This window comes from Sapajus apella, unplaced genomic scaffold (genome assembly GCF_009761245.1).
Source record: "Sapajus apella isolate SASKATOON/1434 unplaced genomic scaffold, GSC_monkey_1.0 scaffold13, whole genome shotgun sequence".
Taxonomy (NCBI): domain Eukaryota; kingdom Metazoa; phylum Chordata; class Mammalia; order Primates; family Cebidae; genus Sapajus; species Sapajus apella.
Window position 1 is genome coordinate 28886884 of NW_022436953.1, and position 26215 is coordinate 28913098.

Sequence of the window (26215 nt, forward strand, 5' to 3'; positions counted from 1 at the left end):
TGCCTGCCTCTTCAACCTCTCCTCCTTCCTCTTCCCTGACAGCTCCAACTTCAGTGGCTCTTGAAAGACGGCTAAGCTCATTCCTCTGAAGGTCAGTGCATTCCTTTCAAACCGTGCAAACCTGCACAGTTTCGCCAGCATTCAGTTCTTAAAGACACACAGTCTTTGTGTTTATTTCGATACTGTCTTTCTATGCTGTCATCTCACAGGCAGGGACATTTCCTAGGTATCATCCACAGAGGCCTGCCCTTAGTAGGTACTCTCAACATAAATTAAGATTGGCACCAGTATAAACTTTACAACTAAAAACAGAATAAAAGCCAAATTTGTCATTTACTCCTACAGGTATGAATTAAAAAAAAAAAAAAAAAAAACAAAACACCTTTTTTCTCCACGAAACTTACAGTTCAGGAGAGATTTCTGAGGTAATCCGGATGTAGTTGTTCTCAGAAATGCTGAATTTATGGAAGAGGACCCACTCTGGCATCTTCCTGGTGATTGAGTAACCAGACAGGGGATGTAGCTGAGCAACCTGCTTATGTGTCAGCATTAAGTAGTTACCTGATCCATCAACATCCCGAGCAATCTGAAAGGCAGAGTTTTAAAGAAAAAAGATTTTGATTTAATATGGAGATCAATATACAAAAATGTTTGTTTAAAAAAATACCAAAGTATTTCATACAGGATAGTTAAAACTAAAATTTGCCACTCATGTTTCCAATTTTTATGTGTAGGAAATAAGCCATAAACATGTTTTGCCTAAAACTTTGAGACACTGATACTAACTAACTTCAGCAACAGCAGGGCACTGTGCTAAAATAATGCAGCTCTGAGGTTAATGTTTTGGCCATGAGATGAAACTTAGCACATCACCTGCCATACTACGAGTGACACATTCCGATGCCAAGCGCTTTACACTTGCTGTTAAGCACACAGTAACCCTGTGATGTAGGAACTTGACAGACAAGGAAATGCATACTGAAATGTCATTTTTCTCCATTAAGACTACATATTCTGCCTTGGACCTTTATTCCCTTGAGGGGAAGGATATTTAAGTACCAAATCTTTACTATAAACATGGATTTTTAGTTTTACTTAAAGTTAGTGTCAAAATCATCATCCTAAGTGAGCAACTGTTGGCAGCAGGTTCTGAATATGTGCAGTTCAGGGAAGCCTATGTCAAGGCAACCCCGTGCCTTCTCACCTGCATAAAGTAACCGGACAGAAGAGCTTTCTTTATGTTTATAGTGTTTTCCTTGGAGCCAAAAGCAGGTTCTGCATAGGGAAGCTCGATTCGCTTGATAATTTCTAAGAGTTCAGCTCGGATAACATCTGCCATTCTGAGTGCTGAACAGTTGAGGAAGTAATCATGACACCACTTTTCAACACAGTCTAGGAGGAAAAGAACACAAGGCCATTTAGAAATGATTTGTCAGAAGCTCTAAAGAGCCCAGGCCAAGCAGTTACCATCTTTAAGCCCTATGCTCTCCTCTCCTACAAAGGAGGCCACATAGGTGAGTGGCAGGAAGGCAGGCAGCAAGGACAAGGATTTCTGGTGCCCATAAGGTCAGCTGTCAGGGCACTACCAGGAAGGGAGACGGTGCCACTCATAGAACCCATGCCACTCGCTGGGGTTCTGTGATCCCAGCCAACTGTGGAAACTCTTCCTAGTGGTGACTGAAGATGTATTTAACCTGTGGCTCATAAAGGCCAGAGAGGATTTTGTAAGATCTACATTTTGTCTCTATGCCTACAGCAAGGATGTATGTGGTCCCATTTAATCAAACTAGGCAGAAAAAAGTCCATAGTATAAATTCCTTTGATCTATGAAAATATCTCTTATTTTATTTAATGATAAGAAAAGGATTACTACTGGGTTGATTTGAGAATTAATTATGTTACAGTTAAGCTCATCTATCTACCCTAGCTGTAACTTTTATATTAAAATTCAGGCATCTGGGTGAGTTTGAAGTTAGTTTTTCTTGTCACCTGTAATTATTTAAGATGGATCTGGGAATGCACGTGGTCATGGCACCATGGACAGAAGACCCTCGTTTACCTCGTCCTGTCCACTCAGGCTGCTCGGAGCAACCAGAGCAGGTACTTAATCACAGAGTGTCGCCCATTCAGCATGCCCTCAAAAGATGCCATCAAATTCCCATGTACTTTCCGGCTCCACTGACAACTTTTTCTTAGCTCTGAATCACTAACTCCCTGTTCTTTATACAATTCTACGGTCTTTCAAATTGCTGTCGTATTTTTCATACTACCTCACATATTTTCACACCATCTTTCACAGCGAAGGAAGTAAAAGATGCATCTTGGCAAACAAAGGTAAGAAAAATCCTTTGAGGGAGGGACCTCCTTACTGGCTGCCCTTTGAGGCTGGTTCCAGCCTCTGCCACACTGCTTTGCCCTGTTTGCCCTCCTCTTGTGTCTGTTTGCATAGGAGCTTCCAGTTCACTTCTGAGTACCCTTCTGTGACAGGTAATCTACCCACTGTCCTTCAGGCTTACACAGGACTTTGTGGCTGTGCTTTGACACATGCCATTCTGTTCTCTGGATATCCTCTGCTCTCCTGGCCAAGCTTTGTCAGCAGCTCTGCAGCTTCCCCTCAGCTCCCCAGCCTATTCTGCACCAGTATCTGGAGCTCTGCAGCCTCTCTGCATGTGCATGGCGAATGTGCCAGGATACAGAGGGTGCACAGCACAGCTCTGACTCAGTGGGTATGTAGTGGTGGCTGTTCCTTGTCTTCCTCTGCAGACCCATCTATGAGTCTGTGTCCCCCATCACTGTGTCCCAAGCAAGAAGGCTGGCTGAGTGCAGTGCTGGAGCTCTGGAAGTACAGAGCTCCGTGGGAGCAGGAGGAAGGAGCGTCTCCCATTCTGCAGATGCCTGTCAGTGTGTTTAGAGCCTAAAGTGCCATTGCATTCAAGTGGCAACGGGGCTAGAGAAGAAGAATGTTTGATGAATTACTAATAAGGACTCGGACTTCTCTGGGGAAAGGAAGGTAGAATTAGAAGGTAATTTCTGAGCATTCACTTACACTCACTGGTAGAATTCAGAGTTGTGTCCTGGTAGGCCTTGTAAATGTTGATGAGGGTAAAGTGATCTCCTTCAGGGTGTAAAAATGACTTCCAACAAGTCAAGGCAGACTCTTCAGCTCCATGTGGCACATGGGAAAAGCAATTTGGAGCTTTAAAATGCAAAAGGTCACAGTTAGCAATAATGAAGACATTTCATCTTACTGTAACATGGGGTCATGACTGTTGGTGGAATCGCTCCTGTCTTGATTCTCTGAATAAATGTGTTATTCTTGTTTTCTTAGAAATCCGGGAAATTTAGAGTGAGTCATCCTAATTCTTTCTCTTCGTGTGTGTGTGTGTGTGTGTGTATGTGTTTGCTTTTCTAAGGTCAACTGAATATGGTTAATACCCTGCTTATATTCCATCAGGAGCAGGGAAAACCTGAGGTACTCAGAGGTCCAGGCACAAGAACCAGCTCTGATACAGCACAATGGTTGGTCTGTTCTGCCGGTATTACAATAAATTAAAACATACAAGCCAGGATGAATGAAGTCAACAGGAAATAAAAAACAACCACACATCATTGTTTGGGGGAAAACACCTCCAGTGATACATTTTCTTCATCTGCACTGATGACTTTGGCAAAGAAACCTAGTATGTTTTCATATATCTGATGTATAAATTTGCTGCTCTTTGAGTTAGTTTTCTTATATTAAGATAATTTTTCATATTAAGAAAGTTTTCCTTTTCTAACCTATCAAATACCTCACTATCATTTCAAAAGGTTAAATGACTTGATCACCATCTCTGATATGTGCTCCTTAAAATATAATTTCAAATGGATCCCATTTAAATCTATACCTGGTGCAGATTTGCAAAAAAAGAAAAGAAATAGTCATTAAGGAGTACCTGTTACCATGGCAGCGATTGTTAGCACTTCATCTACACAGTCAAATTCACAGGACGCTAAGATAGACTTTGAGAGTTGTGGATCAAGAGGAAACTCTGACATGATGATTCCAAATTCAGAAAGATTTCCATCATTATCCAGTGCTGCCAGATAATCTAAGTCTTCCAATGCCTGCATCAAACTTTCTGGTGCTAGGAAAGGAAAAAATAATAATTTAAGAGTCTCATACATCCAAGATGGAGAAGCAGGTACTGGATTTTCCCTCCTGCATGAAACAAGCAAACAATGGACAAAATGTGTGAAACAACGATTTGCAAGACACCAAATACCAGGCAGTGAAGGACAGTGATTCCTGAGAGAGCAAAATCAGGAGGGGGGCCCTGTGATTGTCCATCTCATGCTTCGAGGAGGGTCCCAGCTGCAGTGTGCGTGCGGGGGGAGCCCAGGTGGAGCCTGCCAGCTTCTCTGCAGTAGGAAAACAATGCCAGGGATCCAGGGAGACTAAGGTGGCCCGAACTGGCAGGTGACCATACTGGAGAGAGACACAGACAGAGAGAAATCAGGGGCCAGAGGGAGCTCCCTCAACTAGGCAGCAGAGCACCCACCGATCAGCTCATGTGTGTAAGGATCCACCCCAGGCCAGAGAAAGAGCCATGTTGGAGGATTAGAAGGAACAGTGCTGGTGCTGACACAGGACCTAGGGTAGGGCCTGTTCCTACCAGCCAAGCTGGAAAACCTCTGGGCACTAGGTAGGAAACACAAATGAGAAACCCTAGATGGGCACTGCCATCTGACACATCTATACAGCAGGACCTGAAAGGATCCACTGCATCCCAGGACAAAGCTCAAAAATATTTCTGGGACCAAAATATTCAGTGCCCAACAAGGTAAAATGTACAATGTCTAGCATCCAGTAAAAAAGTATGAGGCATAAAAAGCAGGAAAATACATTGGGTAATACAGAGAAAAATTAATTACAACTGACCTGGAACTCAGATGCTAGAAATAGTAGATAAAGATGTTATTTCCCAGTGCAAATAAATATAGCAAGCTGATTTTCTCCATCTCTTTATTTCTCTTTTAAGTTTACGTAACATCGATAATGATGTGGTATTTATTATAAATGCTCAATCGCTACCAAAGTTTTTAAAAATCCATTTATTTAAAGAAACATATTCTTTGTGGAATAAGGCTATATATAGGTTGGTGCAAAAATAATTGCAGTTTTTGACATTACTTGCAAAGTAAAAATAATTTAAAGTAAAAAAACAATTTTACTTTCAAAGGCAAAAACTGTGATTACTTTTGCACTAACCTAATATTTATTAAATAAACACGTGTTTTTTCTACCTGTCTGGTTCCTGGTATAGCAATAAAGGTCACTGCTGTATTGTTATACCCCCAAACTGCAGTATTTATGAGTCACTAGGTTGCTCTTGTCTCAATTCCAGTATGTGCAAGGTGGGTGCAAGCTGAAGACTCGGGGGGCCTAAGAAGCACTTGAACCTGTCTGCTCCTGGGAGTTCAAAGTAACAAACAGTAAAAACATAGTTATGTGCCGTCCAAACTTTGATCATTAAGCTCTACGTCTAAATTTCAGGCAAACTGAGTAGCTAAAAAACCTACTCAAAAACTTCGATTTGATAAAATTCCTCTATTCCTGTCAGGACAACTGGAAGGCATTAGGAGAAGCCACTGCTGTGGTCTGGGAAATGACTCGGGGAAGCTGCAGGGCAGCCCACCACACCTCCAGTCCTGCGGGAGGACAGCAGAGCATGCACCAGACAGAATTTCAGCCTGACACACCCACCGCAGGCAAAAGATCTGCTGCTGGAAGTGAGGGGGCAGTGCCAAACCACCCAAGGGACACTGGCAGGGAACCCAGACATCAGCTGGACGACTGCAGCACAGCTTTCAGCCTTACCTTGGGGCAAATATGTCTAATTTCCCTATTATTTCTGAATGTTTTCCCATCAAGATTTAAAACTGAGCAGAAGCTTATGGCTGCCCAGAGATATTCCTGTCTTGCCTGGATGCTGGCATACAGTACTACTGTCTGTCTTCTTCACTCCTGGGGACCTTTGGCCTAACCATAGTGGCAAAGATGAGACCTTCAGAAGTCACAATCATGGGAAATCAACAGATGGGCTATTCAGAAAAAAAGTTCAAGAGTTCCACCAATGAGGCATGACATGAAAAGTAACAGGCGATCTGCTGGAGAAGGTACAAGAAGCAGCATCAGAAATAAGCATCTTAAATTAAACAGCAGGAAGGGGCTGGAGTACAAACTTAATTACTGAAAGCTTTTTAGAAACCAGTTTCTATAAATCAGCAAAGCTGCAGCATTGTAAGTTACAGGGTCTTTGCCAATCGTCCCTTTAAGCATCTGGCTTGACAGCCAGGCGCCATCCCCAAAGGGCACCTACTATTCATTTTTACGGCCTGCAGTTGAGTTGACTGCACACAGAGTTAGTAACAGAAATGACTTCATGATTCTGCTCCTGGTCCTAACAACAGCAAAGGAGAGGATGTTCTTGGAGTTCTATTATATTAGAAAGAACGAGTTAATGAATGCAGGTTAATAAATAACTAAATGGTGAAGGAACATTAATAAATAACTAAACAGGTTGCTATTATATTCTGCATTTTAAGACATCTCCCCAGTGTGGCTCATAAAATTGTCACAGCTAAAAAGCAGAAGAGTTTAGATGGGGGTTCTTTAGAGCAGTGCTGTTTAAGTATAATCCATGGTAAGTAATGCTGACAAATGGAATAGAAATGTTTTAGTGTCAGGCCTCTTCATTCTGGCAGTGCAAAATCAGACTGCTTTATTCTGAAGGCAATTTCGGGATGAACCAAACATCATTTTTATTAAGCTCGCTTGCCAACGGCAGCTGTACTCCCTGTGGAATAGCTCACTACAAGGTCACACTCCTCCCCCGCTACTGTCACTCAAAATAATGCGAAGGGCTATAATCACAGTACTTCTTCACTGCTCTGTGTGTGTGTTTTTCATAGAACCCCCAATGCTAAGCTCCAATATATGCCTGCATTTTCCTTTCTTGGCATCAGCAGAAAGCCTGGTTATAAACAAAGAGGTCATTAAACAGCAAGCAGCAGAGGAGAAGCCGATGTAGGGCTAACTCCAAGCCCAGCACAGGCCAAGTGGAGTCCAAGGCCACGGCGTTTCCAGAGCTGACAGCCCATGCAGCATGTTTCCTCTGTGTTCTTACAATGTACGCCAACTTTGTAGATGTCAAAAGGTAGGAAGCCTCGGTTGGCTTCCGCCCTCCCCCCGGCCCCTCACAGGAGTCCTGTCTATGCAGGTGCTTAGCAGGCTTCCTGCAGCCAGGTCTCCTTTGTTATAACCATCTCTGGCTTACTTTCTGCCTAACCTGGCAAAAATGGCTCAGAAGCACTGAATTTCCTATCAAGGTAGCTGGCATTATGCAAGTGTACGCCAGCGTATTTATTGTACTTTCCCTCAGGTAAAAGTTTTAGTCTGCAGTTACTCCTGGGAATATGCTTAGCAGAACATTATGCCTTCTCTTGTCTAAAGTGGACAGGTATTTCCACGAGAACAGGGCAGGGGGTTGGTCTCCTGGTAAGCAGTCCCCAAAGCCAAAGCTGGTCCCTCTCCTTCCACCATACTCTGTAACCCCCTTTCTTTTCAATAAGGACAGAGAAGTAAGGATTGATTTGAGTCACTAGAGTTGGAAAGGACATTAGAGATAGAGCAGCCTCCACAGTAAACTGAAGAGAAGCATTTTCAACTCCCTGCCCACTGGTGGAAGCCAAGATCCTTTTGTGTCCAGCCTTGCCCATAACCCACTGTCTTGGGTTATGGCAGTGTCTCCACTGCCCTCCCAGTGCCGTCCGCACCATGAGGCAGGCAGAGGCTCCTGCCTGTGACATGGAAGGAAACATGCAGACCTCTGACAGCCGCGGGCCCTCCCAAACCTCTCTACTCTCCCTGCACGTCACATCACTCCCTCTGCCCAGGCCTCGGGAAGGACTAAGTGGGGAAGAAGGAAGCCAAGTTTGTCTCCCACGCGTGATGGCCTTTACTCATGTTCTTGGGAAGACTCCAGGCCTTCTAGAGGGCACCCGCCTAGTCAGTGTTCCTCAAGTGTAAGGGCATTGGGAAAGTTCTGCCACTTCCCAAACTACCAATGGTCCCCAGGCCCAGTAACTGTTCTTATAGCCAGGAAGCTGGCCCCAGGTTTGTGTAGTGGTGACTAGCTGAAGGCTCTCCCCCCGCCATACCATCCTAGAAAACCATCTTTAAAACAAGAGTTGGCATTGTAGTTAGATGGTATGGAACTGGCAATCCCAGAACAACCTAGAAAATTCAGGAAAAAAAGTATGGGTTTTTAAATGCCCATACAATGAGTATTGTTATATGAGTAGTTAAAGGACTTTATGTTTGGTGTTGGTTCGTGATTTCCTTGTAAGGGTGAGGCTCAGGTTATTATCTGCTCTCAGATCATTTGGAGTATCTTGTGCTATTGGCACTTGCAGGGCTCTGGGGCAGGCACACATCTGGGACAGCCTCACTCTTGGTCCTTCTGGCGTGGATGGTCTCATTTATATGTGGAGATGCACATGTAAATAAAGAATCACGCTCTACTGGAAATGCACTTTTACCTCCAAATCGTCCCCCTTTCTAGGAACTGCATCTTCACTTCCATACTTACAGGTGCAGGATTTTGTGCCACGTGACACCACCACGTTATCACCACTAACCCCAGTCACAGCAGGCTGGTTCAGGGTGAGCAGCTTCTCAGATTGAATCAACAGCTCCCTGTCTTGGGAGTTTTTGACTTTAGACCAAGGGAGTTTCCAAGAGCTGACATAGTAAATCATAAAGCTTAGGGTAGAGAGCAGCTAAGACTTGGCCCTGTGGATGGAAAGGAGGGAGGAAAGGGAACCTGCAGATATTAAGATGAGAAATGGAGAAGCTTGTTTTTGATTTTATAAGACACCCCACTTTCTTTATCATAATTCACTTTTTGCTTACGCTAGTTTGAGTTGGATTACTAATGCTTGCATTCAGAAGAACTGTTAACTAATATATCCAATACAATATAATACATTCTGTAACAGAGTGCATCCAAAGTGCCACTAGAACTTCCAAATGGTAAGGACGAAGCCTAGGGAAGAAAAATAGCTACACTCACATAGTACCTACTGTGTGTGCCAGATACATGCATTAATGCAGAGGTCCCCAACCTTCTTGGCACCAGGGACCGGTTTCATGGAAGACAATTTTTCCACAAACCAAAGGATGGGGAGGATGTTTTTGGGATAATTCAAGCTCATGACATTTTTTTGTGTACTTTATTTCTATGAGTATTATATTGTAATACACAACAAAATAATTATACAACTCACCATAATGTAGAATCAGTGGGAGCCCTGGGCTTGTTTTCCTGCAACTAGACTGTCCCATCTGGGGGTGATGGGAGACAGTAAGAGGTCACCGGTATTAGATTCTCATAAGGCGTGCGCCGCCCAGATCCCTCGAATGTGCAGTTCACAATAGGGTTCGAGCTCCTATGAGAAACCTATGCTGCCACTGATCTGACAGGAGGGCGGAGCTTAGGTGGGAATGTGAATGATGGGGAGCGGCTGTAAACACAGATGAAGCTTTGCTCGCTTGCCAACACTCACCTCCTGCTGTCTGGCCCAGTTCCTAACGGGCCATGAACTAATATGTGTTGCGGTCTGAGGGTTGGGGACTCCTGCATTAATACATATACCCATTTACATAAATGGACAGATAGAAATGCAGTTATCACCTGGGAGGGCTCAAGGAGCAAATGAAGTTTCTGTTTCTGATTTATTTTAGGGTTGGGACTTGGGCATTGTGTAAAAGAGTCTACAGGGGGAGAAACTGAAGAATGAAGAGATGGTGTAGACTCTACAGGTCTACAAGGTCTTGGGGCCCTGGGGAATAGCATTAAGAGTTTGGTTCTAAAAGGACAGGGAGGAAAGGCTTCTATTTCACTTAATTTCACAGGGATGTGTTCATAAAACCTGGCATTTGCCTAATGCCTACTCCTTTATACTGTACATGGCACTTTTGAATCAAAATCTCATTTGTACCTCTAAATAACTCCAGGATACAGGAGGGAGACACTCTACCCTAATTTTACAGATGAGAAAAAGACAAGTGACTTGCCAAAGCCACATGGCCATCTAGCTGTTTTGTCATATGGACAGTGAGGTTTTAAACTCCGGCCTTTCACCTGCAGTAATGAACCTGGTACCCAGCATGCTCTGCCAGCACAGCTGATGCTGGACTCCCAAGTTCAGTGCTCTTCCTGTTATCTACCATGGCTTTTCCTGCTCCAGCCCATCTCAGAGGCAGTCTGGTGATGTCTCCTAATACCTGAGGGTCATTATCTGCTTCTCACAGCCATTAAAACTGCTCTTTCTAGGATCCTCTGCGGTTCGGGGCCCATGTGGTGCAGAGCTCAGGTAGGAGTCACTCAGACAATGATGCTGCTGCTATAGCATTTACTATACACGAGTCACTTTTCTAAGGGGCATGCATATGTTAACTAACTTATGTTAGTAACTCTATGAACCAATTGCTTTGACTATCTTCATATTCAGATAAATAAAGTGAAGCAACGAGAGTCCTGATTTGCTGAATCATACCCGACTAGCGAGTGATGGGGCCAAGTGTGGAGCCGTGGCAGCCTGGCTGAGGAGCCTGCGCTTTCTGGTGTAGTCCCCTAAATACGGGGACCATCTACCCCAGTTTGCCCGGGATGGTACCTGTTTCCACCTCTCATCCCAGCTAAATTATTAACAACATTCATGCCCCTGTTCCATGAGGTTCACAGGGAGATGGTCAGTTTGTCTGAATTTATCACAAAATTAACAGGTTCCATTAAGTTAAAAATTGCTGTTTTGTTTTGTTATTAGGCAGGGGTCACTCCTGCTAACCCACACCCATCTTTCCACCTCAACTGCTGCACTTAAAAACATAGCAGCTTAAATATAAGCCATATAGTTACCAGGCCCACAAGAGCCTAAAGGGCTTCAGAAGCCCAAAGTACTTCCATTCTGGGCCCTTTAAAACCTCTCCCAGATTTTGCTTTCACTTTCTGTGACATTATTTACTTCATTGTTTCTAAGATGCTCCAAGATCCTCACACGCTGGCCCTGGAAAGTTGTTTTGGCATGTCTGCCTCTCTTTTTCACACCCTCTCATCTGAGTATAGCAGTAACTCTTGTGTGGCCTTTAAACAGGTAACAGTGTAACCTCCGTTAACTTAGAAACCTAGGCTGTGGCCTCCTGGCAGTCAGTGCTAGAATATTTGCTTGACTCTCTGGGCTGTCTGGGCAGCACCAGTCCCGTCTGCAGGTGACAGCCACTGCGGCAGAGCTCTGGGGAGGGCCGCAGGCAGCCTGCTTCCTCCCATTCTCCTCTTAGTACATGGAGATGTTATCTATAGTATAGTAAATGTTACTATAACATTTAAAGATCATTTTGTAAGTTCCAAAGCCAAATCTTGAGTTTCTAAGTGATTTACCAACAAGTGCATATAATTCTCTAGTAAGTCTTACAAACTGGGCTTTTAGAGTGGCAAATACTATCCCTGAGGGTCTTGATGAATTGGTTAGGAATCCTCTGCTAAAAGATCTGCACTATCACAACAGATGACACCATTGTAGAATTTTTTTTTTTTTTGGAACTAGGGTCTTTCTCTGTTGCCCTGTCTGAAGTACAGCAGCATGATCATAGCTCACTGCAACCTTGAATCCTTGGACTCAAGTGATTCTCCTGACTCAGCTTCATAAGTAGCTAAGACTACAGGTGTGTGCCACCACACCTGGCTCATTAAAAAAAATGAGATGGGGTCTCATTATATTGCCCAGGCTGGTCTTGAACTCCTGGCCCTCAAGCAATCCTTCCACCTCACCTTCCCAACGTGCCAGGACTACAGGCATGAGCCACTATGCCCAACCCTGAAGAATCTTTAATTCCCCTTTTTGCCAGCGCTAACCCTGGCCTCTGCAGCCTTTGACTTTCATTCATTCATCCATTCATTTTTTCAGATAAGAGTTTTGGTCTTGTTGCCCAGGATGGAGTGCAATGGTGCAATCTTGGCTCACTGCAACCTCTGCCTCCCGAGTTCAAGTGATTCTCCTGCCTCAGCCTACCTAGTAGCTGGGATTATAGGCAAGTGCCACCGCACCTGGCTAATTTTGTATTTTTAGTAGAGATGAGGTTTCACCACGTTGGTGAGGCTGGTCTCGAACTCCTGACCTCAGGTGATCCACCTGCCTCGGCCTCTCAAAGTGCTGGGATTAGAGGCGTGAGCCACTGCACCCAGTGACTTTATTTCCTTCCTGCATTTTCCCATTTTCGTGAGGCACTGCCTTATCTAACAAGCCATGCCCGTTTCTGTTTGTGTTCACTTTTCTTTTCATAATCCAAAGAATCACAGATCATACCAAAGCCAGTCATCTGGCCACTACCAAAATGAGTTCTGTCTCCAAATACAAAGACGACATCTGCTGTAGTCTGGTACATTTTGGCTAGTTTTTCTCCAAATTCCTCTCTAGGTTTCACTGCCTTCCCAGGGTAACAACAGTCTCAGGCCATCTGCTTCCACGGAAGTGGTCAGCTGGTCCTGAGCCCTCTTACTCCAATGGACAGTGACTGTGTCATTCAGGATGAAGGTCAATTGTCAGGCAGCCAAGGAAGGAAAAGAAAACTGATTTTTTAAAAAGAGGTCCAGATCAGGGGAATTCAATTAACAGCCTATAGCCTAGTTATGCCAAATTCATTTTCACATGGTTCATGCATCCTGAAAAGGGTAACAAGTTTGCTGCATTTGCGTATTTCAATTATAAGTTGAATTAAATGCAGCAGCTGCAAGCATCTTTTTCTTGTTTTGCTTCCAAAACAATGAGTCAGAGTTAATCCACAGTTATATTTTCCCCAAGCACAGCAGAAAAGTTATGTGTGTATTGTCAGGAGACAAAAATAAATTGTTACCCTCACCCTTTTGTCCCCTGGTCATCAGCTTTAAGCCACACGGAATGAGAAGCACAGAGGGTGACCATCGAGAGGACACAGTGCGATAGTTTGCTTTTAAAAATCCTGGACATCACCAAGTCTGCCTTTTCTTCTCCCTGCATTTCTAGTCCTCCAAACATCTACTACCCTGAGCAAGAAGATGCCTAGGAAACCAACAGGTGATGATTCCTGGGCTTACGAGAACAGTGGGACTGGAAGAGCAGTTTTCAAAAATGAAACTTACTTGCTGAGGCTCAGGACACACCACCCCAAAATATGACTGGAGGAGACTAGAATATGCCACCCCAAAATATACATCTTTGGCATATTTTGAGCTGGTTATTCTGAGAAACTGCAGACATAGGAGTAGCTCTAAAAAGCTATCATTTTGCAAAAGAAATTTACATCTATAAAGGAAATCTACATTAGCAAGTGCGGTGGCTTGCACCTATGGTCCCAGCGATTTGGGAGGCTGTGGTGGGAGGATCACTTGAGCCTGGGAGGTAGAGGTTGCAGTGAGCTATGATCACGCCATTGCACTCCAGTCTGGGTGACAGAGCAAGACCCTGTCTGAAAAAAAAAAAAAAAAAAGAAAGAAACAAACTCCAAGCTACCAATAATTCTTTCTGCTGATTCACCCTTACGCTTCCACACTCCACATTCCCCTCCTCCTCAAGCCCAATCCTCCTGTGCTCCATTATCCAACAGGAGATAACACTTCTAGTGTCAGAACAGATATTTCCTAGAGGTTTGTGGGGTTTTAAAAATTACCTTCAGAGAATGTTTACCTCTAGCTTTCGGGAAAATGCTTCAGTCCAAGCCACCGCCCCTCACCCCCCATGCTTGTGTACACCGACACACAAGCAATCATGTGCACGTAGGACAGGAAAGGGGCAGGAGGAGAGAAGGTGAATCTCAGCCCACATGCCTGGCTGACACCGCAGCAATCAGGCTACCTGGTCTGTTCATGAAGTCACAGTGGCCTAGGCCCGCAATGTCTACCCTCTTCATAAAAAGCACCATGCTTGTTAGGTTGGCTTCCTGCATTTCTGCTGGCTTAAGTGGCATCATGTCTTTGGAGGCAAATTCTTCAGTGTACAGGCAGAAAAGCTTTCCTAAAAGACACCAAGTAAAATGGCTTTAATATTTCTGGGTTGCCTGCATACAAGAATTGACATTCAGTATTTGTGTCCACAGCACTACCTGAAGAAGACGAGCCAAGAATCTGCTTGCGTATCTCTGCCTGGCTTTGGCTAATGGGCTGCATGACAAGTGAGTTTGCTCTTATTCTTGGGTTGTACACCTTTAAATGGAAAGACAGCATCATTAGTGTCAGGTAAGTCATGATTTAGTAGGCTCGCTGATCCTGAAGAGAATATGTCATTCACAGTGATTTACTCCATGAAATGCACTGCTACAGACTTATTTTCTTTGTTCAATATTTATTATTGTTTCACTTGCCTTGAGATGGAAACTGCAAGTGCTTTGATAAATGGACTTAAAGGTTGTCTGCTTTCACTGTGGCTTCAACAACTATGGGACCTCTGTATCGTCTGCTGAAATACTAGCACTGTCACTTCTCAAAGCACTGTACTGGTGAAATTATAACATATCGTCATATGCCACACAGAGAAAGGGTTCTCACCTGACAGTGCCATGTTTCTTGATAGTTTTGTTCAAATCAACCAGGATCTCGGTGGTCTCACCTTTACAACACATACTGAGAGTTCCAGTGATGACCATCTAATACAGAAACTGCATATGGTACTAACAGTGATTTTCCTTACAGGTGGTTCACCGGGGCAAGTGACAGCCCTGGCTTCTCTGAAGGCTGGACTAATTCAATCAAGATCAAATCTAAGTGGTTCCCAGGGAACTTTCATGACTGTTGCAACTGCTCTGTCGTAGTGAGGCAGGGATATTTAGGAGGCTCACAGTCTCCTGGAGGGATAAAACATCGCAGCATCTAGTAACAGTAAGTTAATCAATATTTGGTTAGTTTCCTTCAGATCTCTAATGCTACGTTTTTCTGAAGTTGCAGTGTTGTTTGGAGTTTGAGATACCTTATTTTCATTTAAAAAATTTTTAATTTAAAAGTAATAAATAAAATATTTTTAAATGATTAGGATGAAAATTTCATCATGTCAATTATAAGCCAAAATTTGCTAAAATTATACTCGAAACAAATATTTAGTAAGTTCTCTGGGGTAAGATACTAATTACTTTGATAAAGGGGCTATCAAAAAAATCCAACACAATGTTCATAAGAGGAAATTAGGAGTCAGACAATTTGCTTTGCGAGTACCTTAGCTAAAGAAGAAAAAGCATTAAGGAACTATTGCCTTGAGGCTCTAATAATTGAGTCTTTCCTCAAAACTTTTGCCTTTGGCAGCTTAATCAATTTAACTAATTTCCAAACTTCCAACATGCTAATGGAAGACAGTAACACATGATCAAGACTTTTGTTACTGGCTGCAATCATTCTTCTTTGCATTCATGACCAGATTCAAAGAATTCACAGTTCACATAGTTCATCCTCACTTTCTGATCAGTCAGATGGTAGGAAACTGAGAAGCTGGTGCTGGACAATGATTGCCAGTCTGTTTAACCTACTCAATAATTACCTTTCTTCTTTCCACACCCACATCGATAACAAATTTGATTGAGTTGCTCCAGATCAAAGACTCTCCAGAGCTAGTAGTTAACACCACTCTTCTTTGATAAACTTGGTATCTTTTTTCTGTTTCATCGATTGGCTTGAACAATGTACCTTTCTCTTTCGGATACAAAGGAACAACCACCAGTTCTCCAAGATCTGGATTTACGTTAGATCCTTCACAGACAATTTCATAGACTTTCTCAATATCCTAAAGTTAAACAAACAAACAAACAAACAAACACCCATGAAAATAAAGTACAATGCCAACAACTTCACTATTAAAAAATAAATGAATTACATAAAATTTTAGGCAATACTACACAAGAGACACAGGGAAAGAAATGCTTGTGTTGCTGCTTACAATGTATCTTTAAATAAGGAAAGCTGCAACTAAATGAGAAAATGTCTTTGGGGAAGTTAAATATAATTTATATTGTTTTCCCACTTAATTTCATTAGATTTCACTAAAAATCTAAGTAGAAAAGATGACTTCCCACAACTGCCATAGTTTTTACAGCTCGATTTCATTCTCCAGGTCTCTAGCTTATGTCTCTTCCTTTCCATACCCCTTGTGAAATGCACTGCCTTTGCCTTTATACATTTATCCTGCTACTTTTCTAGCTTAATGCAGCTTCTCGTATCTATTAATGATGACAAGTAAACAAAAGTTATTCTCATATTGGTGATACTGCATCACTGTGCTTTAATGGTAGCAGGACTAAGGATTATATAATCTCTGCATTTCCTATAAAAGCACACACATTAATACAGACATGTTTTATAATCAGGATCTCCAGCTGGGTCATTTTAAAAAATTATTTTGACCCATTAGCACTTTAAAATAGCAGAAATGCAATGAAGTAGCAGGAAATAGTTACTGCTACTTAAATCTTTGCATGAATCTGGCATTTAGAAATATCTTTTTAAAATGTTTCACTGTCAAATATCTTGAGGAAAAATTAAATTATTTGCTGTAAAACACCATATAAGTAATTGGTACAAAATGCTCAGAAGGTAAGGCATTTTGGATAGTATTTTTCTATTTCTCAAATCACATCTAGTTTTTTAGAACTTCATATTAAATAGATGTCACTTAATGTAATTTTTCTCCTTTTCATTTTTCCAAAATTTCTACTTAAGGGCCTTAACAAACTACCAAAGGGAAGAAATGCTCACATAAGAAGAGATTAGTTGAGAAGTAAAAAAAATTTGTTTTCCCATTTAATTTCATTAGATTTCACTAAAAATCTAAGTAGAAAAGATGACTTCCCACAACTGCCATAGTTTTTATGGCTCGATTCCACTCTCCAAGCCTCTAGCTTATGTCTCTTTCCTTTTCATACCATTTGTAGAATGGGATTGAATTAACTCAAGGGTTTTGTAGGAAGACAGATCCACCTAGAAACACAGCAAGGTACCACAGGTTGCCGAGTGCTAGGTGAGCAGTGCTCGTTTCCTATCTGCTGAGCGGCTCCCAGGGCTCTGGGCAGAGGCCGCTCCATGGGGTTCCACATCAGCTGTTACACAGGTACAGTTCCTTGCTTGCACTTCCCTTTTCCACATATAATTGATTTACTTGGGGCAGATTTTTTGCCAAGAGAACAGCATGACCACTGATCCTAATGCGTGAAAACTTGCCAGTTGGAATAATAAGAACAAAATGATTTCTCCATTCTTGTAATTCTGATTACTGCACTTTACCCCACATATGAAGGAAGGATCATTTAGAAGTTAAAAGGAAAAGAATGAGTACTTGAGTGGCATCCCCTGAACCTGGCTGCTGCTTCGCCTTAGGAAGATATGCATTCATTCCTTCCAGATGAGTCCATCTAGCAAGCGTCTCACTGGTGCAACTTAACAGCTAACTTGGATTTGGAAAAGGAAATTTGATTCCAGTAGCCCATTCATGATCAATTTCCTATCAAGATAAACTTTTTATTGCACTGAAATATTTACCTTTATTCTCTTAGAATACGTTGACGTTGGGAAAAGTAATTATGGCCACTAATTCTTTATTTGGTTCTAGTTGCTAAACCTTTTTAGTCATAGGTGAATTCTTCGATCTAATGCTCCCTCACTGAGCTATTTTGGCTGTCTTGTAAGTGGGTTCTAATGTTAAATTTTGTTCCATATGGCAATAAAAAAAGAACGTTTAAAATCTTCAGAAGAGAAAAAGCAGAGCAAAACAGAAATAGATATATAGTTTAGGCTCCTTAAGCACAGCTGATACAGGGTTTTAAGGCCATAATCTTCAGAATTTGGGGCAGAAAAGCCTTAAAAAATATGCATCTTGTGCTTTAGACATTTTGTTTATTCATTTCCTTGATTCTTATTCAATGTATGTTATTTACATATGCATGACTTTCCTGTAACTACCTGCACAGCTATGGAAAACAGCAACACCCACTGAAAAATGATATCTAGCAGATATCCAGTTTGCTAAAATGAAAGATCCACAACTGCACAGAACATTGCCCAGGAAAATCTCCAACCTAACACCACCTTTGTGACAGCTTATTACTGCATAATAATCTGGCTACATATTATCATAAATCTCAGTGTATGTTTTCTATTTATTTTATATTTTGTTTTCCGGTTAAAAGACAGCTAGGTGATAGGAAACACCACACTAAACATGCAGGGCTCTAAGTCTCAATTAAGCACCAAGACACAGGGCAGCCTGTGAATTAGAGATTAATTCACAGCAGGTGTGGTGACACAGGGCAGCCTCTGAATTACAGAGATTAGTTCACAGCAGGTGTGGTGCTAAGCAAGCGGCTAGAGAAAATGTGACACACCTAATGTAAATGCATTGCTGTTTCACCAAGATGTTTGAGAGCATTTCTGTACTTTAAAATATATTTCTTAATATAGAAAAATGACAGGGCTGGGTGCAGTGGCTCTTGCCTATAATTGCAGCACTGTAGGAGGCCAAGACAGGAGAATTGGTTGAGGCCAGGAGTTCAAGACCACCCTGAGCAATATAGTGAGCCCCCTGTCTCTACAAAAACAAAAACAAAACCAACAAAAACTAGCTGGGCATACTGGCACACACCTGTAATCTCAGCTATTGGGAGGCTGAGGAGGGAGATGGCTTGAGCCCAGGAGTTCGGGATTACACTGAGCCAAGATCACACCACTGCACTCCAGCCTAGGCAACATAGTAAAGTCCTGTCTCTAAATAAATGAATACAAATTTAAAATGACAATTAGTACATTTGTATTAGACTAGTTGAGTTTGTTTTCACATGATATTTAAGTGCTATGGTAGGTTTTAAAACTTTATATAGAAATCAAGAAAGCATCAAATAGCATGGGGGGAAATCATCAATAGTTGTTAGCATTGATTTCTAGAGCAAGACAAATCTTTCCAAGAGACAAATCCCAAACCACAAGAGATGAGTATCTTAATGAAGGATTCTGACAAAAATAGTAAAAAGGAAAAGTCGATTAGTATACTGAATGGCGTTCTGCTTGTTAGGCAGGAAAACCAGAAAACACCTGTGGAACTTGAGGCTGAAGCAAGACCACAAAAAACCTGGTGCCCAAGTAAAGTCTACTGAAGCCAGCACAATGTCAGTGGCTGGCTTGCTGCCCCTCCCACGGGGCAGCTGAGCCCCTGGACAACGAGGAGCCCACCTTTAGGGGGTCCAGTGCTCCGCCTGGGTCACAGAGGCTCAGAATTGCAAAATGCCCCGGGAGCTTTCATGGCACTCTCACGTTAAGACTGCAAGACTGATGGTTTCTTAACAGGAATGCCTTTCCAGCCTGCCTTCATGGGAGATGACGTACTTTTCCAAGTCCTGTGGCGTTTACAGTTTCTACTACCAGCCTGGATAATGATGCATCTTCTAAAGTTGACAGTTCAAAAGTCACTCTACTATTAATTATAGTTTATATTAAACTTATAAGAATCATGTACTTAAGACTATCTGCACCTCAGTTCTGTTATGAGCTTTATTTTCCAAAATCCATTTCCAAATCCATTTTGGAATTTTTGCTTACCCTGACTTGAAGGATTACACTCATCCTATCAGTCTTAATTGAGCTTTTTTTTTTTTTTTCCTTGCAGAAATGCATATCCTGGGTTTAAAAAAAATTTTTCATTTATTTATTTTTTTTCTAGAGACGGGGTCTTGCTTTATCACCCAGGCTGGAGTGCAGCGGTGCAGTCATAGCTCACTGCAGCCTCAAACTCCTTAGTTCAAGCAATTCTCCTGCCTTAGCTTCCTGAGTCACAATACCCGGCTAATTTTTTATTTTTTTGTTGAGATAGGGTTCTGCTATGTTGCCAAGACTGGTCTCAGCCTCTTGGCCTCATGTGATCCTCCACCACAGCCTCCCAAAGTGCTGGGATTACATGTGTGAGCCACAGTGCCCAGCCGATGCCCTGTTTTTCACCTGGCAATTCTGACTCTCAAATATATTAGATTTGCCATTCTTCCCTTCCGTGAGCTTCATCTGGTTATCCTGAGAACCTCTAACTGTTTTCATAAATCCCATCTCTCCATAATCATTTTATTAATTTCCTTAGGACTTTCTTGAATATCTTGAATCATGCAGGATGAGGAGATGATAACAGAATAAATCACTGAAATAGGCAGATTTGCTATTCAAGATAATGTGTATCATCTAAATACAGAAAATGATAAATATGCAATTATATTGAGGTTCTAGAAAAAGATAAAATTTAAGAAAACTAAAGTTCCCAAAGCCTTTATGCTTGAGTGTAAAACAGAATAAATACTTCTGAAAGTGTCTCTGAAAGCATGTGGACGTTCAAGAAAAGGCTCTGACAGAGCCGAGCCACTTATCTGTTCAGCTGTGGCTCAGCCTATATCAAATAATTTCCTTTTTGGTTTCTGTTTAATGATTAGAACCATTACATTTGGGTCATGGTCTAAAAACTAGTGCTTCTCCTCTCTGCACGAGAAGATAGGAAAAAAAGGCCAGGCAATTAGTCTCCATGAAGAAAGGTCTAATTCTAGAAATCCTGGAGGCTTTTGGATTCAGCCAAAAGAGTAAGGGGGAAAGAAATAGGGCCAGTGTAGCTGCAATTAAAAAGAATGCAACCACAAATGGTACTTGGCTGTATAAAAGCAGTAACAGAATGGAAATAATGCTTGATTGCACATTCCCAGTCATTCTTTTGAAGAGCTGAGTTAAAATTTTTCTTATCTTTTAAGAAGGGAGCCCTAGTTTAGGGAGATGACCTTCTCGGGTGGGCTATAAATTGTATTTTCTCCCCATACCCCATTGACTATCACAGGACTGCTTGTGGGAAATGTTTTGTGACTTAACTCTGTGCCAAGTGCTTAGGTAATATTCCTGATCTCCAACAAACGCACCTGCTCACAGGGAGGCAGCGGAGAATGTCAGGGGAGTCGGGATACACCTACTGTACCAAGGGACGACAATTCACAGCAGGCCTAAGTAGAGCCAGCTTTGCCTTTGGGCAGCCCACCATCTGGCCTGAACCTTCTGGAGGGAAGTTGGCTCTGGAGATCATGTCTAGAGACACCTCACCCATTTTTTTGTTTTCAGAACTGCATGTGATTCTAGAAACACTTCCTGTTCTCCTTTCAGCACAGGTTTTATTTAATGAAGTGTGATGAAACCAAATTTTAAACAGTTAATTAGCAAACTGAAACCTGTATGTTAGTTATTAAAAGCTTCCCAAATGAAATGCCTTATTACTCTGAAAGGTTAGAATATCACTTACTTACTTGTTCACAGGCCAGAAAGACCACAATGTCACCCTTCTCACCCGAGTGGTGAATTTCAAAGATAAGGCGTAAAATAGACTCAAAAGAATCCTTTTGAGCCTCACGAAGGTACACAACCTCCACAGGGTGTTTATTTTTCACTTCTATGAGAGGCACGTTTCCATAATAAGAATTGAGTTTGCTGATGAGGTGAGGTGAGGAGTTAATTATGAGCTTCAGTTCTGGTCTTGCTAGTAAAACATCTTTAAGAAGTCCAAGTAACACATCAGTTGCAATGCTTCTTTCATGAATATCATCTAAGATGATGACCCCATAGTTACCCAAAAAAGGATTGGACATCATTTCTCTTTGCAACATATCATCAGTACAATACCTATAAAGAAGAAATATTAAAGTTAGAATATTCTTATGCTAAGTCATGCAAAGAACTTCCTAACAACAGAAATGCCTTTCCTATATTCATTTCTCTAAATCAGTAATTCTAAATTTTTACTGGGGCCAAGATTCCTTTAAGTTGACACAATCTACAGAATTACAACACAAAAAAATACGGACAAACAAAATTTACACCCAGTTTGTGTATGTTCATAGGCCACCCCCTACAAAGACCACTCTGAACCCTAGGTTAAAGACCTCTGCCTAAAGATTTATTACAAATATTAATAAAAGCCTGCGTCTAACATTTGTTCTGAGTTTTATAAACAAAAAGTAATATCATAAAACACCCGTGTCATTTTTTTCCTCTCTCATTCATCAACAAAAGAATTCTGAGTAAAGTTATACACTTTTCAAGGAAAGGATACAAAAATAACCATGGCCCAGCTAGCCCACTGTGAGGACAGACACTATTACTGGTGGTTCACTGTGGGAGATGATATCATTAAGATGTCATCCAAATAACAAGCAAACAGAAGTATGTAAAAAGTAACTATCTATATAAGGGCAGCATGAAAACTGGCTAGAATTCCTGGAATGTGGAGGGGTCATTAGTGATTTTAATGGACTTTTCCCATAGTTCTTGGAATGATTTTTTTTTAATTAAAATAACCACCTAATAGTCACAAAGCTTAATGAGAATAACTTTCTGACTCTATTTACATATTTACCTATATTACTGCTTGAAGAAACCAATCCCATATGTTTTCTACCCATTTAAGGTATTTACTTTTATTTATTCTTGTACATGGCAGTTCTGAGATTGCTATCCCTAGACAGGCCTGCCTGCAAGGTTAGCCCTTGCTGGCATTAGGGAACTCAGATTTGGGGAGGGTTCTCACCACTCCCACAACTGATAGAGTAGTTTATTGTGCCTGAACCACTTGGACAGGCAATATGATTTATGCTGCACATGTGCTTTCCTTCTGGGAGTCTGGAATTTTGAAACATACTAAGCAGAGGGTGACTCTATGGCCAGCCCGCAATAAAAACCCTGGGCACTAAGCCTCAGTTTCCCTGCTGGGGCACCATTTCATGAGCTGTGAATGAAGCCCACTGCTGTGACTCCACTGGGCGAGAGAGCTCAGAAGCTTGTGCTCGGGTTCCTCTGAACCTCGTCCCATTTACCACTTCCCTTTACTGATTTTGCTTTGTATTTTTTCACTGCAATAAACCCTAGTTATAAGTAAACTATAAGCTGAATCCCATGAATCTTTCCAGCAAATCACTGAACCTGGGAGTGGTCTTGGGGATCTTAACACAGTCCTCAATTAACCTCTTTCAAGGGGGAAAAAAAGGAAGGTAACAAACATCTATTAAGCTCCTAGTGTGTGCCAGGCATTAAGCTGGTGCATACATTTCTCATTTAAAGAATAAACCTTCAAAGTAGACATTACTATCCCATTACAATGACTCATTTTTAAATGAGAAAACTGAAGTTCAGAAAAATTCTGTACCCTGCCCAAGGTCACAAAGCCAGGGATAGAGTCAAGATTTAAACCCAGATAATATTTGTTCTATCTGATGTCACTGTCAAATTATAAAGATTGCTTCCTTGGCCTTGTAGTTTTGGTGATAAAGTCCATGTTCTTCCTCTGTATCTTTATGAGATCTAAGTGTATGTTCTCTGCCTTTCTTTTCATAAATGTCCTCATTCTGTGTCTTATTAAATGAGCAGTGATAATCATTCCTTTCTTCAAACTTAAAAAAGAAAGCATCTTGAATACTATAGTATTAACTCTGTGCAAGATGCCAACAGATACATTGAAATATAGTTTTCAAATCATCTTTTGCTGAGGTTAATTAGTATATGAATACAAGTTACTACTGCTTCTCATGCCAAAACAAATTATTTTAATTTATGGTATTATATTAATGTTAGAAATTAAATTTCTGTTCCCTTTTCAGCAAAACTCACCTAAGCACTGATCTTATAGGAAGTAATGCTGCCCCAGAAGACTGAGAAGGTATATGTGTTATGTAAATACATCTAGGCTTAGTTAAAAAGAGAGAAGATGGTAACTTATTAAAAACTCCAGTAGACTCATCCAGCAAGGCCTAGCCTTCCAGATGATTATATAAGGGAATCACGAAGGCTCAATCCTAAAACTTACTATACAAACCTACATTTTTCTTCAGTCCCACCTACTTGAGATGCTGAGGCGGGAGATCACTTGAGCCCAGGAGAAGTTCCATGTTGCAGTGAGCTATGATCCCACAATTGCACCCCAGTCTGGGCAATATGTCAAGGCTCTGACTCAAAATAAAACAAAACAACCACCTATATACTTTTCTATATAACACAAAGATATATTTCTGAACTTTATGGTAGTGAGATACTATATATTCAATGCTTTAAAAAGTGCTGTTAACTAATTAAGTATGTAAAAAGATAGACAAACTACCAAGGTTCCAGGAAATGCAGTTCATATTTTCAAATTAAGGCTAAATTTCTAAAAGCCAAGACTATAATAGTTCAAAGTTTTATTAATATTTGTATTTTATAAAATTATATAATTGAGTTTAACTTTAATGAACATTTGAGAACTTTGCAGTTCTAAAAGCAGAAAAGATCCCCATTTCACACTATGAGTCACTTCTATGAGATATCTTGATATATAGTTCCTAAAGGCTTTTTTAAGTATATAATATTTAGGTATTCACTGTTTCAAAGAAGGCCAGAGAAAAGCTTAAAGAAAAACAAAGTTGTTACATATAGCATCCAAAAAAAATAGTAGTAGGCTTAAAGATAGTTTACTAAGTGCCTGTGATGTGTTTGATAGATACTAAGGAGTTACTAAAAAAATGAAAAAGACAGTATCAAATATAGACTATCGCCTTCTATAATCAATGATCAATGTTAAATCCTCTGATTTAAATAGCTATTCAATCTGAGCTTATTCAAAATTATGGCTCACACACTTCTTCAGGAAAATGAATCTTGTTCTAGTCATAATTATAAAAATATAAACATAGGTACCACATACATACACTGTACATCAGTTACATAAATTAACTAAATAGTCCTCACAACAACCCTCTGAACAAGTATATTAATAATCACCCACATTTTTCAGATGAGGTGACTTAAGCTCAAAGAGGTTAGGTGACTTGTATAAGGTTACAAGTTACTAAGTGGTGGAGACACCCATTTTACAGCCATGTTGCCTTCTCTTCAGAGCATAGAATACCAGGAAGAAAATACGTATTGCTTTCTTTTATCATAGGGGTCTTTTCAATAGTTCTGGCCTCTTTCCTGTGACTCGAACCCTGTTCACAACAATGCAGCAGTGTCTTCTGCCTCTGCACTGCTTCTGAGGGCATGTCATGGTGGAAAAGAAAGTACAACGTTCAGCAACAAGAGTAACTGTAAAGTGAAGACATAAAAGCAATGAAGAATAAGGCAGCCCAGCAAGGGCAGAAAGAAACAGAACCTGCAAAACCCGTCAAAGCAGGCAGCTACTCTCTACCTGAGTCCATGGGTACCCTTGTGCCTCAGTCCATCACACCTGAAGCAACTGTCCCTATTCCTTTTTTTAAGCTAAGGAAGGAATGCTACACACACACTGAAACTAACACATACTTTAATATAAATTATATTTTTCCTTTGGGTGTCAGAATTGAATGCTTGGGTTTTTTCACCATAAAATAATCCTAAGTCCAACATGTGACAGATATGTAAAAGGTGAGGCATGTCTGACATTATTAGATTTCCCCACAATTATTTACCTCACAGCTTTCCATATTAAAAAATACCTGAGGCTAGGCGCCGTGGCCCACGCCTGTAATTCTAGCACTTTGGGAGTCCAAGGCAGGCAAATTGCCTGAGCTTAGGAGTTCGAGACAGCCTGGGCAACATAGCAAAACCTTGTCTCTACTAAAAATACAAAAAGTTATCCAAGTGTTGTGGCACGTGCCTGTAGTCCCAGCTACTCAGGAGGCTGAGGCATTAGAATCGCTTGAACCCAGAAGATGGAGGTTGAAGTAAGCTGAGATCACACCCCTTCACTCCAGCCTGTGTGACAGAGCAGGACTCTGTCTCCAAAAAAAAAAAATCTGATTCCATTCCACATTAAGATACAGCTGTTACAATATTTCATTTTAAAAATGACTAAAGAGTCCTTTTAAAGAATTTTCAAAGTCTAGATGGTATTAAAGATATAATATTAGCTTCAGAAGCTAGTCAGAGCCATTATTTAATTTAAAACATGAAAATTCAAAAGGCTACTTTAAAATGTAAAACAAACAAACCACGAATCTGCTTAGGGATCCTTAAACCTTTCAGGGTCGTATGTCTTGTCCTGTCCAGCTCTTTAACTAGTTTGTGAGCTCCTAAGAACCAGAAAGGTGTTTATGTTTGTTTTGCACCACTCAAGTACAATTTACACAATAAGCAATTTATAAATACATACTAATTTA

The 26215-nt window shown here is 41.1% G+C and overlaps 1 protein-coding gene across 3 annotated transcripts in view; it reads right to left on the bottom strand.

Annotated features, from left to right (window-relative positions):
• Nucleotides 1-26215, bottom strand: part of DHX32 (DEAH-box helicase 32 (putative)) — a 56905-nt gene that overhangs the window by 1479 nt on the left and 29211 nt on the right. For all 3 annotated transcript variants that reach the window (XM_032281974.1, XM_032281973.1, XM_032281975.1), the window contains 8 exons: nt 21362-21734; nt 15601-15843; nt 14180-14279; nt 13933-14091; nt 3936-4127; nt 3047-3196; nt 1205-1392; nt 405-586 (listed from right to left, as the gene is read on the bottom strand). In XM_032281974.1, coding sequence (XP_032137865.1) covers nt 405-586; nt 1205-1392; nt 3047-3196; nt 3936-4127; nt 13933-14091; nt 14180-14279; nt 15601-15843; nt 21362-21734 — 1587 coding nt within the window. The remainder of the gene's footprint in view (nt 1-404; nt 587-1204; nt 1393-3046; nt 3197-3935; nt 4128-13932; nt 14092-14179; nt 14280-15600; nt 15844-21361; nt 21735-26215) is intronic.